At 42.2% G+C, this 14,809-nt stretch overlaps 2 protein-coding genes across 2 annotated transcripts in view; one reads left to right on the plus strand and one right to left on the minus strand.

The window, feature by feature from the left end:
* The window catches only part of hmcn1 (hemicentin 1), a 96,823-nt gene extending 88,780 nt beyond the window's left edge, over positions 1-8,043 (plus strand). Inside the window, exons 95-107 of the mRNA XM_036519993.1 lie at positions 36-173; positions 288-409; positions 609-846; positions 1,077-1,139; positions 1,268-1,387; positions 1,976-2,110; positions 2,221-2,334; positions 2,640-2,765; positions 3,259-3,387; positions 4,458-4,805; positions 5,549-5,668; positions 5,959-6,085; positions 6,950-8,043. Coding sequence (XP_036375886.1) covers positions 36-173; positions 288-409; positions 609-846; positions 1,077-1,139; positions 1,268-1,387; positions 1,976-2,110; positions 2,221-2,334; positions 2,640-2,765; positions 3,259-3,387; positions 4,458-4,805; positions 5,549-5,668; positions 5,959-6,085; positions 6,950-7,316 — 2,147 coding nt within the window. The 3' untranslated portion in view covers positions 7,317-8,043. The remainder of the gene's footprint in view (positions 1-35; positions 174-287; positions 410-608; positions 847-1,076; positions 1,140-1,267; positions 1,388-1,975; positions 2,111-2,220; positions 2,335-2,639; positions 2,766-3,258; positions 3,388-4,457; positions 4,806-5,548; positions 5,669-5,958; positions 6,086-6,949) is intronic.
* A 2,749-nt stretch (positions 8,044-10,792) lies between these two features.
* On the minus strand, positions 10,793-13,921 carry arpc5b (actin related protein 2/3 complex, subunit 5B). Its single transcript, XM_036522673.1, has 4 exons — positions 13,663-13,921; positions 12,153-12,225; positions 11,732-11,908; positions 10,793-11,513 (listed from the first exon to the last, which is right to left on the minus strand). The coding sequence occupies exons 1-4, from the start codon at positions 13,800-13,802 to the stop codon at positions 11,451-11,453; spliced, it is 453 nt and encodes a 150-aa protein (XP_036378566.1). The 5' UTR covers positions 13,803-13,921; the 3' UTR covers positions 10,793-11,450.
* Between the last annotated feature and the right edge of the window lie 888 nt (positions 13,922-14,809).

Genomic DNA, 14,809 nt, shown 5'->3' on the forward strand with positions numbered 1-14,809 from the left:
CAATCTCATTCCTCCCTCTTTACCCCTGCTGTCAGGCCCTGCAATGAGGAAACTCATCTCCATCCTGAACCCCATCTACTGGACCACCGCACAGGAGCTGGGCGAGGCAGTCAACGGCTACACACTTACAACTGGGGTCTTCCGACGGGAGACCCAGGTGGAGTTTGCCACAGGTGAGGAAACCAAGTGCTGAGGATGACCCTCTGTAGGTAATACAGGTCATTCCATTATTTTCTACCTACCCTTTGTGAAGCCTCCTGAAATTGTTGCGCTTATTTTCACATCAGGTGAAATCCTGAGAATGACTCACGTTGCCCGAGGACTGGACTCAGATGGAGCCTTGTTACTGGACATTGTGGTCAATGGACACATCTTACAGCTGCCCTTTAATTCAGAGATCAGTGTCAAGGTACATCTGTTGTGTCAATGGCACATGTACAGTGGCTGTGTTGTGATGTATTGAGCTTCATGATAACCAGTGTCTGAAAATCAATGCGGAAAGTGAAACACTGAAAAAATGTTCAGCCAAAGGGTTTTGTTAAAAAGCTTATGTATCAAATCCAGCTGCACTCTGACATGTGCCTGGTGTTGTATGTTTATGCGTCCAGGACTACACTGAGGACTACATCCAGACAGGCCCAGGGCAGCTGTATGCTCTCTCTACACGCATGTTCACCATTGACAAGGTTAGCGTGCCCTATTCCTGGAACCACACCATCACCTACGAGCCCTCCAAGGGAAAGATGCCCTTCCTGGTCGAAACACTCCATGCCTCCACCATCAGTGCTCACTACCGCCCCCTAGAGGAGTTGCTGGAATTCAAAATCCATGCCACCATTGCAAAAGGTGAGTCATTCTCCCTGTGGAGGCAAATCACAGAAGCGGTGGAAATTTGTGTGCTGTTTGCATGTGCAAATGAATTCACTCTGGAGCACCAGAGCACTCTGCAAACGGCATTCTTTGTTTCAGTTGTTTCAGTCTTTATTTTAGCACCAATCACTACTTTAAGGATGTGCATCTAATTGCTTATTATGGTGGCACAGTGACCCATTGAGATCAACTATGTGTCCTTTCAGGAGATCGAAGCAATCAGTGTCCAGTCGGCTTTCGCCTGGACCCGGCTGGACCATATTGCGCAGGTAATTCTGAGCACATGAGGATGGTTGAAAAGATTAGGCTTTTGCTGTTTTATATCATTGACCTGCACTTGTAAATGGTTATGAACCTGTGAGTGTGTTGACAATGGTGTGCCCCTCTCCTGGTGTAGATGAGGACGAGTGTGCTGCTGGGAACCCGTGCTCTCACGCCTGCCACAACGCCATGGGCACCTACTACTGCTCCTGTCCCCGAGGCCTCACCATATCCGCTGACGGGAGGACCTGTCAGGGTGAGTTCAGCACAACAGCACTGAGAGACCTTCACCTGCACCTGGGGCTGTGGGCCTTATTCATACAGCATTAACCACACTTTAAATACACTGAACATCTGCCACTGGTAGCCTTGTTGCGGCACATAACGGATTACAGTAACAGCCAAAAGTTTGGACACATCTGATTAGGATAATGGGAAACATGCATTCAAAGATATTTTTATGAAAAGACTTATGCTTAAATGCTAGAAGTTTGTATCTTAGACAAATATAAATAGTGAAGTTGAAGTCAATGTATGAATTTCTTTCTAAAAAAATGTTATCTTTAAAAAATACTTTTTGGCTACTTTAAAGAATCTAAAATATAAGAAAGTTTTGTTTTGTTTAACACTTTTTTTGGTCACTGCATCAATACTGTGTGTCTTATTTCAGTTTAGTTTTGATGTCTTTATTATTCTGAAATTTGGAAAACAGTAAAAATAAAGAAAAACACTTCTATGAGTAGCTGTGTCCAAACCTTTGTCTGGTGCTGTAGATATATCAGCAGATTTATAGATTTATGCATATTGTATTGACTGCAGTGTGTGTATGTGTGTGTCTCTGCAGACATTGATGAGTGTGCTCTGGGAGGGCACATGTGTCACGAGGGTCAGGACTGTGAGAATACCATTGGCTCATACCGCTGCGTGATGCGCTGTGGGCGGGGCTTCCGCAGGACAGCTGATGGACTGAGCTGCCAAGGTTTGCTCCGCTTGCTTCCTTATTTTGTTTTGACAGGAATTGTGACTGGAGTGTCTTTGTGTAATAATTGTGAATATGATTCCAATTCCCAATGTCATTTTTATGTTCAGATATTAACGAGTGCCAGGAGTCCAGCCCCTGCAACCAACACTGTCTCAACACCATTGGCAGTTACCGCTGTGCTTGCGAACCTGGCTACCAGCTGAGGAACCGAAGATGTATCGGTGGGTACCTACTACCAAAAGTACAGCTTTCAAATATTCAAACATATAGCACCTCATTCTTACAAGGAACCAACAGACATTTGACTCTGTGTTTTTAAGCTGTTTATAGTTACTGTTCCCAAATGTTGGCCTGGCCACAAAGTAGCAATGCATGTTCATCTTTGAACATCATCAATATTTATTACTCACTTTGGTGTGGGAGTGTGGAAATGGCTAAAGCGCTTCAGAGGCCGCTGACGTGGTGGAGCAGCTTAAGAGGCTGTCTGCCAGCGCTGTGCTCCTGACCCAGTTCTGTCTCCATTCAGACATCAACGAGTGCCGACAAAGGGTCTGCCGCTTGGACCAGCAGTGCAAGAACACCAGGGGCGGATACACCTGCATCGACCTGTGCCCCACTGGCATGACCAAAGGAGTCAACGGGACATGCGTGGGTGAGTGGTTGGCACTGCAGAAGAATGGCACAGCATGGAACGAAGTAGGGAACCACCCTTGTGGGCAGATCAACTTACCTCACCAGTCAACAGGGATATAGGGTGATTCATAAGCAACAAGCTCACCTGTGAGGTACAGCAGGTTGTGAAAAATGGAAACATCTGTTAACATTACATTATGTAGGTCATATAGGTAATTCTGATCTATTCTAGCTACCCTTTGTGAAGCCTACTGAAATTACATTACATTATTGTCATTTAGCAGATACTCTCTTCCAGAGCGACTTACATATGTTACAGTTTTTTTCACATGTTAACCATTTATACATCTGGATATTTACGGAAGCAATTGAGGGTTAAGTACCTTGCCTAAAGGTAGAGCAGCAATGCCCCAGGGGGAATCAAACTGGAAACTTTTAGTTACAAGCTCTGGTCCTTACCGATGTTTACACTGCTGTCCTTGTTTAATTCCACTGTTCTCTGTTCCCTGAAGACATTGACGAATGCAGAGATGGCACTCACCAGTGCAGGTACAACCAGATCTGTGAGAACACCCGGGGCAGCTACCACTGCACCTGCCCGCGAGGGTACCGTTCCCAGGGGGTGGGCCGCCCCTGCCTCGGTACGTACTGCCCCGAGTATAACACCTCCCGCTCCCAGCTGCCTCGCTTCACCTGAGCGCTCCCCTGCTTCTCTCTCTCTCAACACTCTCTCCCCCCTCCAAGAGCACCTCCGACTCCTCACACCCCCGGCACCAGAGAGACGCAGAGAGCTGTGAGGTCACTTCCACTCCCCGCTTGCTAACCGAGCTTAAGCACTGCTTTAAACCCCCCAGACTAACGCTTAACCCTCGATGATGGAGGAGGAACCGGAGGCTTGTTGAGGACAGACCAGATGAGCGCAGGGAGGAAATGAATGGTGTCTGTCAAACAAAACAGCAGCAAAACAAAACCCAGCACTCTCACTCTTTGCTTCCCTGCTTCCTTTACCTCTGAGCTCCTCTTGCTTGGGATCTTGCCCTGACCTGCTCTGCTTTGCAATGGCATTTGTTCACTCTCTCTTGTTGACGTTGTTAACATTAAACATCCAAATAATTTCTTGGAACATGGAGTCTGATCTGAGATAACTCACCTAAATATATTTCCCCTTTTTGTGACTTTAAGTAAGGTGTTTTTGTAAATGTATATGGAGATTTGATGAAAGTGTTGAATTGGCCTTCACCAGAATCTGAGCCTTGGCATCGATGCATTGAAACAAAACATGGAACGTTTTAAAAATAGTACTACATATTTGGTTGTACAGTGTTGCCCACCTACTTTATTCAGAGATGGGAAAACTACTTTGCCACCCACAATCATGTAACATCTTACATTAAAACTACCGAAACGTTAAAAAAAAATTTAGAAAAAAAAATACAAAATGACCAGCTAAAACTAAAGTCCTGTAGTTGCTAAAAGCTCTGGTTTGTATCTGAAGAGCCAAAGAAGCCAGTGGCTTGAACCTTTTGGCGTGGCCTGCTTGCAAGCGCACGTCTCCTGTGTGGGACTTGATGTGAGCACCGAGCATGCGGGCAATTGACTGATCCCTCGTTCTCTCTTTGTGTTCTCTCCTCCTCCTCTCCTTCCTCCTTCCTTCTCCTCCTCCTCCTTCCTCCTCCCTCCTCCACGTGCTGGGCTCTTGTTGCGTGGGCAGACATTAATGAGTGCGAGCGGGTGCCCACACCCTGTGCCCACCAGTGCCTCAACACCCCCGGCAGCTTCAGGTGCCTCTGCCCTCCCGGGCGCCACTTGCTGGGCGACGGGAAATCTTGCGCCGGGCTGGAGAGGCTGCCCAGTTATGAGAGCTATTCGTACGGTTATAGAGCATCGCAGTCCTCGCCCGAGAGGAACTCCTACCAGCAGCAGTACCACAGCCTGGCCTCTCAGTCGTACCATTCCTATGCAAGCAATAGCTACATTAGGGGGCCCGCTCAGCGCTCCCGCAGGGCCGCTAGGGGGGCTTGTCCCGAAGGCTTTAAAACAAGGAATGGCCGTTGCCTAGGTAACTATCAGCCAGGATGGGGGTCCGCATAGAGTTTGTCACTTTTCTATCTGAATAAATGACTTTCCATCACATTGGTTATATTTCAACAGTAATATTTCTTCAAAGCAAATCTGGCAAGCTGTCCATGCATCTTGTTCTGTGAGCACATCTGCCATATAAAATGTTTTGTTTGAGAATATCCCAGACACAATCTTTGTCTAACATTGTGATTGACATTGCCAGTTACACTGATATACAGATCTTTAACTACTAACACTGATATGACTGTATAGGTTAAGAAATATCAACTACAAACTGCAACTACAAATGCACATCCCATTTTTAAGAAAGACTGTGAACCATGGCAGCACTAACTTTTAAGCATGCATGTATTGTTTCTGTTACACTAAACAATATGAGTCAATAACAAAACTGCAAAGTGATAGAAATACCACAAATCATAACTACATCCTGTTTGTGTATTGGCACTTCATTGTTAAATGGCACAATTGCTCTGGTAAACAAATGTAAAGGGTTACAAGTTTAATCAAAGAATGTCGGTCTAATATGCATGGAAATGTAAGAGGAAAAGGAGTAGATGTCATGCAGTAGCCAAGTATCTACAAACCTGTCTCTCAATAGTATGTTTCAACAGATGATTAGCCGTCACTGTCTCCATGCTTCTCTAGGTTTGGTAATAAATGAGGATGTATGTCATATTATATTATTGACATTACTGGCGTTGTTTTTCTTTTTTTCAGATATTAATGAGTGTGAGAGCAGAGACACATGTCAGCACGAGTGCATGAACACTCCGGGGAGCTATAGGTGTCTGTGTCCGAATGGGTACCGGCTCATGACCAACGGAAAAACCTGTCAAGGTGAGACAGTCGATCTGTCCAGTCTCATTTAGTACTTGCTTTGCAATGACAACCAGAGCATGCCATAAATGATTATCCACTTACTACAAAAGCTCATGTGACTAGATGATATCACAGAGGAGAACAAAGAGGAAAACAGGACAATTGAGAGTGATAACAGTGGTAACAACAAATCAAAAACATTGGTGTGGATTATTTAATATGATTAATCAAACAGACTTCTTTAAAAATGGCCTGTTTATGGTCAGAAGCACTGGCTGCTGCCAACTGTGTATTTTTCTACTTTCCAGATATCGACGAGTGTCTCGAACAGGACATTCAGTGCGGAACTAACAGAATGTGCTTCAACATGAGGGGAAGTTATCAGTGCATAGACACGCCCTGCCCACCTAACTACCAGAGGGACCCTGCCACAGGGTGAGAATTGTCCTGTCCAGACAGGTTCAGTGCATGTTAGACTCTTACGTGGCAACACAGCCTAGCACAGCACTTACATTAAAGACAATCCCAAAATAATTCGGTTTAGGATATTTAGGGAGCAGAGACAAATCTGAACATGACTGTTTCCTCTACACACATGTACTCACAGAAGTATGCCAAAAAACAGATTTTAGGTTTAGTTCTTTAACAGCAACCAAATTATAATATAAGATCAATTTAGGACCGGTCAGAGGGTCCAGAACATTCATTATTGTTTACATAATGAATCCCTGTCCCAAATGGAAAAGTGCATGCCTTTGTATACATCACTGCAAGGCTTTGGGAGCTATCACTTAAGACTTTCTACATGCAAGGCCTTGCAGCCAGGAAACATCTAGCCCAGAAACATTTTAAAGGACTCAGTGTAATGAGTCCAATGTTTCACTTTAGTCAAACACAAATATCAGTAAATAACCACTCCCTGCCCTTACTTCAGCCAAGGTTGTTTTCTGCAATAGCTTTTATTTCTTGTACTACAATAGATGTAGTTGAGTACCACTGCGTTTTGCAAATACGTCAAGGCTTGTGCTCATTTTATTTTTAGTGACTCTTAAATACAACTTACTGTACAAGTGCACAGGATATCTCTTAAGAGGCGTCTCTTTTACTGTATGTGATAGCAATAGATGTACATCTATGGATAACTATAGTGATTGACTATAGTGACTGACCTTTTTGAGTGTTGGTGACTTAGGTTGGTTTACATATATAAAGTATCACTACAGTACTGAAAAGTTATTCTAAATAGTTCTCCCCTTGCTGTGTCATGTTATAAAAAGTGTCCTTTGTGTGATGTCACAGGTTCTGTCTGAAGAACTGCCCTCCCAATGACCTAGAGTGTGCCCTCAGCCCTTACGCTCTGGAGTATAAGCTGTTGTCCCTGCCTTTCGGCATCGCCGCCAACCAGGACCTGATCCGCCTGGTGGCCTACACTCAGGACGGGGTGGTCCACCCCCGCACCTCCTTCCTGGTCGTGGACGAGGATGTAACCCTGCCCTTTGCCATTAGGGACGAGAACCTGAAGGGGGTGCTGTTCACCACGCGCCCGCTGCGCGAGCCTCACACCTACAGGATGAAGGTGCGGGCCCTGTCCTACAGCGCCAACGGCGGCATCGACTACCAGACTACTTTCATTGTGTACATCGCAGTGTCCGCCTATCCATACTAGAGCGCTTTGGGCCCAGCATGTGCCTTTGTATACATCACTGCGAGGTGGCGGGAGCCATCACTTAAGACTATTTCTACACGCAAGGCCTTGCAGCCAGGAGAACTTCTAGCCCAGGAGCATTTTAAAGGACTCAACACTGCCTCCTGGAGCAAGGTGGAATGTTTACAGAGGAGAATTGTTTGTTGCATTTGGAGGAAAAACATCAATTAGTATCTAGAACTAATACCACCATTCCTCCAACAGTCTTCAGTCTTGTAAAAAGTAAAAAAATGGTTTCACAAGCACAGAAAAGACAATGATGTTTAGGGATGTTTTAAACAGGCTCCTTTTCAGGTAAGATGAAAGAGTTGTTAATCCAAACTGATATTATTTTACATCTACCTATTTAACTTATTGGGAAGAGCTTGAACAGGAATAAGGGCAGTTCCTGCATAATTACCTCCAGGTTGATTGGCCCTAGAGAAATCCCAAGAGATTACAGACTATTGAACACCAGAAGGAGCTGTTGCCTGATTGGTCTGCAGTGGTGCCCTTGTAGAATGAATCCTGTCATTTCAGAACGCAACAAATTGAAGTGGAGCGGGTGCCAGGTAATGTTCTAGGGGCATCCAGTTGCCCTTGTTGGAATCAACACTGTAGCTACCGCTTCACTGTTACCGTAGTAGCTACAATTGTGGACAGTCATTAGTCATATCATTACAGGTTCATATGCCTCTGGACCCATTCATAAGTCCGTTTTACTCAGTTACCAAGATGTATTCTATTTTTATGATTTGTATATAAGTGTTTTTTCTGCAATTGTTCTATGCAGTACTGTATTCCATTTTTTAAAAAGAAAACAATAAATGTACAATCACAAAAATGGTTTCCCTTATTTGTGGTTTAGGAGGAAAAGAGAATCAAGATACATAAAAGCATTATACCAGAAAAGCAAAAAGTAAGAATACAGGTGAAATATATATGGTTTACGGAGGAATATTTTAGAGATGGTCTTATGAGAAACTACTTTTACAACATCCACTTGTCAGATACTGGACAACATGAAAACAGTTTTGCATTTGTATATATATTTTTATTGTATCACAAAAGCACAAACATAAAAAGGAATATTTAATAAGGCAGTTTGTACACCAGTTTGGTAGTTATTTTTTGCACTTGTTCACAAGAGCAATAAACATTACTGCACCAAATCAACAGTTCGACTTGTTCTGACGTGTTGTTGACAATTCAGTATCAGTGAAATAAAACAATTCATTATTTCACAGTAAACATTAAGTGTGGTTGCCTCACACAATATGATGCAGTTATATCTCCAACAGCTTACAGCGACATACTAACACAGCATGTCCACTAAAGCTGTAAGTGCATAGAAAAACAACCTTATGAAACCAGAGCCTATTTGATTTTTGAACTACAAAAATAGTAATTACATAAATTCTGCTGCCTGAAGTTACACTTACACTCACATTCAATCTAACTCCCAATGTGCTTTGTCTCTAACTTTGAGTCACGGATTTAAGCAAGTGTTATGCTACGCTTTTTGGATAGTTACACAATGTACAATTTAATTTTAAAATGTGTGAGAATCAAACATTTTATTTGTTTAATGTTATACTCAAAGTTAAGAGCAAAATGCATTGCAGTTATTTTGAATATTTTGGTCTGTCTTGGTTGAAAGATTTACTTTTTATATGCAGGTTTAGAATTACCCTTTTTGCACTGGTACGTTATGATCTTATTGAGGCTCATTATGTACACAACACTGACTCTATCATCCAGAACAAAGACTTTTAGCCAATTTGCTGGAGATATTTGGTCCAAAAACATTTGCGGGAGTTTAAAGATGAGCAGCACTTTTATGCCTGTCAAATGTATCAGAAATACAGCAATACTGAGTGGATCAGTAAATTTGACATTAAATTATTATTGTTACAATTGTACATTTAATGTGATCTGTGAGTATAATACCAGCAACGCTTAAGTTTGTGACCTTCCCCTAATACAAACACTTACTACTTTGGCGGTACCTCAGATTCATAATCACGGAAATAAAATAGAATATAGTTATACCTAGAACAGCCACAAGCGGGTTTTTATAATGGATGTTATGGGTGCGGCTTATATTCGCCATATAACCCGTGACTAATAAAAGTTGGGAAACTAGTTCTCCTCTTTTTACTAATAATTGTAAAGACCTGCTTTACCTAGGCCTACCTCTTGGGTGATGTTGTTTGTATATTGCCGTTTTTGCAAACAGTGTCTAAAGAAAGTGGTGTGCTGTGTTTTCTCTTGTCTGTGTTTTCTCCTTCAGTTCCAGTAAATGTACACCCATCTTTACAAAAGGTACCCAAACCCTATTTAGAGCAGTAGGTGTAAACACCTTGTGAAGCGAGATCCAGTCATGATACATTTTTAAACTCTGAAGTAAATCATACTACAGTATCACCCTCTCCAACTGGTAGTCCAATGAGTCCAATCATACTAACTCTTGTAAATTTCTGTTGGGGCTCTAATTCGATAAAGGTGTTCCACGGTTGCAGCCAACACCAAAAATACTCCTGATGAGAATTTTCAGACTTCTCAAAATGTTATGCAACGCTGATTGGACATCAGCATGAAAGTGCAAAGCAAGTAAAGAATGTGCAGGAGGTACAGATATTGTTGTGCAGTCACTTAACACTAGTGATGTCATCAGCAAATACCTGCTCATGGCAAAGTGTTGTAATGAATAAGAAACCTAAAAATTGCATGGTGGGTTGTACGCACACATCCTCATTTAGATACTGTATCATCTCTGCCTACAATTTACCTGCTTATTCTGCTTAATGCATTTTATGTACTTTACTTATCAAACTGTTCTGAGATTATTGGCTTAGTAAAATCTTCAATTTGAATCTCATCATTTTCAATTAGCTTTCAATTAACATTTTCAACTAATTGATTGGCAGTGCCTGTTCTAGGTATGAGCATAAGTATAGCAGTTCCGGTATTGAACAGACGGATAATCATTGAGAAATTACTCCACAATTTGGCAACAACACCTCTACACAGCAAGGCAGATGCAGGTTACAGTTATAAACACTTAAAATGTCATTGATGATTTTTTTTTCTTTTTTTGATGTTCCTATTTTAAATACACATGATCAAATGAGTTCACCAGATAAAGAAAGCGTATTAAGAGAAAAAAATGGAAAAAAAGTTAATTATTTTTCCCCTCAGTACCATCTGGACAGTACAGGAGAAAAGAACAACATCAGTGTGAGCGCACATGCTCCGCGAACAGCAGGTTCGTTTGAGGAATGTGACAGGAACATTAAGATCTGTAACATTAACATGACTACAGCATGCCAAGGACAAAAGACATTAAGTGTGATTTGGCTTTCATGTTTTAGACAAAGAATAGCTTGTGTTGGGTTCTCAAAGTCGGATGCTTTGTTTGTTCTGACAGCAATAAATCAATCCCTTTTTTTTTTTTTTTTTTTTAAGTAAGTAAAGCAAGCTAATGCCCTTGGCTGTGGAATGAAATGATGCAATGTGGTGATGGGATGAGTGTGAGTGGTGATGGGCCTCATGTGTCACACAGAGGGTATTAAGCCTAAAGTAGGGCACGCAGGAGGCGACCCCCACCACAAGCCTAGCAGGATTCCATTTGCGGTATGATCGCTCTGGGCCACTTCGGCAACCGCCTGAGGATTTCATAGGAATCACTATAATATAATCCTGATGAAATGGCCAATCTGCTTTAAATAAAAAAAGGACCAACGGTCCTCTTAATCAAAGGAACCTCAAGATGAAGATATTCCTGAGAGCTAAAATGAGTCATCCTGCCCTTGACACAGATGTGACAGCATACTGGCCACTTTTTTTTTTTTTTTTTTTTCAATATGAAAACCCTTTCTAGGTAGATCCTCACCACAGAGTGCATCCCACTCTTTGCATTGTAAGTGTCCGGCATTGGATAGGCATGGTGAGCCCGTGGCGTGTGACTGCAGAGGGAACGGGAGAGGCTTGAAGCAAGCAGAGATAAAGGAAGGAAGAACATACAGGAGGGATTCCTCCACTGCACCCTGTGAACCAACTCTTGGTTTTAATGTACCATCTCTTTGCGGTGTGGAGCAGGTCCAGATATCTCCCTTAGACTGTTTTCCTGGCGGTCAGTACTCGCACAATGGAGCCCACTCCACCAGCAGACAGGGCCTAGAAAATAGCATTTTATTCAGCACAGGGTCAACATTACATTCCGTATTACAGGCTTAACTGCACAGGCCTGCAACTGTCCTGCATGCTTGATGCGTTTGGGTCAATTAATTAATCATGTTATGGCATTAGTGTTTTGAGTTCTTTGAATGTGTCCCTTGCTATGAGAGTACAACGTGGCCATAAATGCCTAACTACCTGCCAAAAAGCCACCTTACCTTTTCATGCCACTGCAGCAAGACAGCGCTGCTGTTTTCGGACGGCTTCTCAAAGCCCTTGTAGATGTATTTCATGAGGAGGTCCACGCCATTTTTATCCAGAGACTGCACCGCCTTCTCAATGTCACTGCTCTTGAAGGCAGTGAGGACTTTCAGCACCAAGCCCTCTGCCCGATCCTACGCGAAAACCACAGTGGAGAATTACAGCACATGCCCTGGGGCATTCTACGAGCCCAGAGGTACATGCTGGGTTGCACATGGAAATCATAGTCAACTAAGTCACAATCCTCCAGTGGGTGTGTCCACACCAATTTTTAAACAAGACAGTCCACAGATTATAATGACTATTCGGTTCAAATAGAAATAAGGAGAGGAAATAAGGACACTCTACGGCACTGCAGACAAGGGCTTATAAGCTCACCTTTACATTCTGGTTCTTTGTGTTGATCGGTGGGTTCTTTAAGACCGCCTGCAGGGCTTCCATTAAATTCCCTGTGCAGGGAGGTTAAGGAATGCCATTCAGAACATTGGCACCTGTCTAATTTCCAATCTTATATATTTTAGACAAAAACATCACTAAATTTAGAAATTGCTGGTGGACCCAGCTGTACATTTAGTGCTCGGAAAGTAGTTAGACGTGGCTCATAATAATGCCTTAACCGAATCTTACAGCTTGTACTACTCTTAATTAAGAAATGGTCATGAGCTGTTTCCATGGGGGTTTCAAAACTGTAGTTCCTTTAAACAAACAGACCCGGTCTTTCTTACATGTAAATGTTCCGTTTCAAAGCACTAAGCTAATTTTGATTCTACCCTCATACCATAGCCGCAAACACTGAAACACTAAACAGGAAATTCAGTGTGAGAGAACTCCAAATTATTGACATATAAGGTATTCACGCCCAACTTCCTCTACTGAGGTGATCTGACAGCCACAGTTAGACATTGCTCCTCAGAACAATAACCCTGCATGAAAATTTAATTTGAATAAGAAACATGTCATTTAATCAGCGACACTGCACACACAAATATAACGTTACTGCAAGGAAAAGCGAGACTATTCTTTTGAAATGCCTCTTGGAATAACGTCTGGAATGTTCGCGACAGGCAAGTCTGGACATAAACGGTCGGCTAAATTATTCTTAGAATCCTACTCCAAATTCTGAACATTCAGCTAGAACGCTAACCATTTATCTTTACGGCATTTCAGTACCGAATGACTTCCAACTCCAAAATGTGCGTGTTGGCACGGTGATTAACCCGCAAACTGAATTAAGTCGTGAATTAGAACTTCACACTCTATTACATATCCCATCACGCGTTCAGTACCGCCTCATAAACTTGTCGTAGCTTGCTATCAAGTTAGCTAGCAGACGAAAAGCAAGCTGAGACCATTTTAAAATGCTTGTTAGCTCTGCTGTAGTAAGCACAATAGAGACAGCTAGCTATCTAAAATCTGCAACTCCCATTCATTGGCAATGACTCGCTAGCAAGCCAGCCGGCTGCAATTTGACATTTACGTACTGCCCACTCTTTAGCTCGCTAGCTAGCTAGCTAGTTGATTGTGTATTTATTCTAGCTAGGTGGCTGCTAGTCTATATTCTCTACATTTACCTTCACAGCCTGCTGTTGCGGTACTATAACAGATCGTGCATATACATTTATTTAGCGAAATCAGGAAAATATATAGGTTGTAGTATGAGTCAGACTTGCACCACACCCTACAAGCTAGCCAGCTAGTGAGGCACCCTGCCGTAGCCAGCTTAACTGTTAGCCAGCTAGCTAAGCTAACTAAACAGTCAAAGATGAAGAAAACAGCAATCCTTGAAACCGTCCATAACCAAGTGAATATAACAACTTGAATAATCAAAGCATATGATCAAATCATTATTATTATTATTTTTGCAAAACACAATGCTTTAAAAGGATATTGTCTGATTAGAGAGTCAACTTCTGCCTCATCTGGACCTAGTTGGTTCTCTCCACCATCCTCCTCGTCGACAAACTTGTTCTCGTCGTATTCGTCCACATCTACCTTCCTGAAACGGTCAGACACGGTGTTCTTCGACATTATAAAGTATTATCTAGCTTACCAGGCTAATTAATTAAAACTGAGCAATACAGCACAGTGATCCTAATATGTTTCAAGAAATGGACACGGAACCTCCGCTTCCTTCCTCTCAAGAAATGTTCCACTCACTTCCGTAGTTGAGCTCACCCAGTGGTTGCTGTGTGGTATGACAATGAAAGCTCGTTTTCATCGCCCAACATTGGCTGGGAGGCACTAGGCTTCAAACCAGAAGGCTGTAGGTTCACCTCCCGATGAGGCGTTGTTCAGGTACCCTTGAGCACGCCAATTAAGCTGAATTTTAACTCCTAAATAGGCAACTATATGAATTGTTAGTATGAACAACGTAGGTCAATCGCGATATTAAATAATAGATCAATATGGTTATTTTGCGTAGAGTGACACTACTGTACTAATTACATCTTTGCTAATGGTATGCTAATACAGTTTTGAACAACAAAAAGGACTGTATTCAAACGTCATTGAATTTGTAACCATTTTCTGTGTGTACCAGCTTTAAACAGTAGGTGATGCTAAAGGACAATAAATAGGCCTAGTGGTGTTAAAGCGGAGTTATTTTACTACTAATTCACCATGAATTGATCACATGCACTCTACTGATGTGTTTCTGTCCTGTAACGAAGAGAAATATCGATTGTCTTCAAAACATATCGAACTTATTCAATGCACAGGAACGTTCGAACAATCTAAAATCAGTAAAAAGTTGTTAAAATTTTTCTGTTCTAGGTAGGAAATCTGTTGTTGTTCACCAGAGGTAATGGCAGATCATTTTGGTGGCATAGCTGATAACTGTTTAAGCATCACCACACAGCTCTTCTATCTGTGGCTTTAGGATAATACCTGTGCTTTCTTAAAGTGGTCATATTTGCTTTTCTCTCTGCAAAGGCCGGGATTTAGTTCCACTGAACAATCTTTATGAAATGAGCTTTGCACCTTCATGGGGTATTTGAATAATAACAAAGCATTTTTTTTATTCTAAAAGATGTTAT

The sequence above is a fragment of the Megalops cyprinoides genome, chromosome 2 (genome assembly GCF_013368585.1).
Source record: "Megalops cyprinoides isolate fMegCyp1 chromosome 2, fMegCyp1.pri, whole genome shotgun sequence".
Taxonomy (NCBI): domain Eukaryota; kingdom Metazoa; phylum Chordata; class Actinopteri; order Elopiformes; family Megalopidae; genus Megalops; species Megalops cyprinoides.

What these genes read in the sequence shown, in the direction of transcription:
- arpc5b (XM_036522673.1), bottom strand. Translation starts at nt 13,802, where the DNA reads ATGTCGAAGAACACCGTGTCTGACCGTTTCAGGAAGGTAGATGTGGAC. An exon ending in GTTGACTCTCTAATCAGACA is followed by an intron (nt 12,226 to 13,662) that starts ATATCCTTTTAA and finishes ACCTCCCTGCAC; the next exon opens with AGGGAATTTAATGGAAGCCC. An exon ending in TGCTGCAGTGGCATGAAAAG is followed by an intron (nt 11,514 to 11,731) that starts GTAAGGTGGCTT and finishes GCTATTTTCTAG; the next exon opens with GCCCTGTCTGCTGGTGGAGT.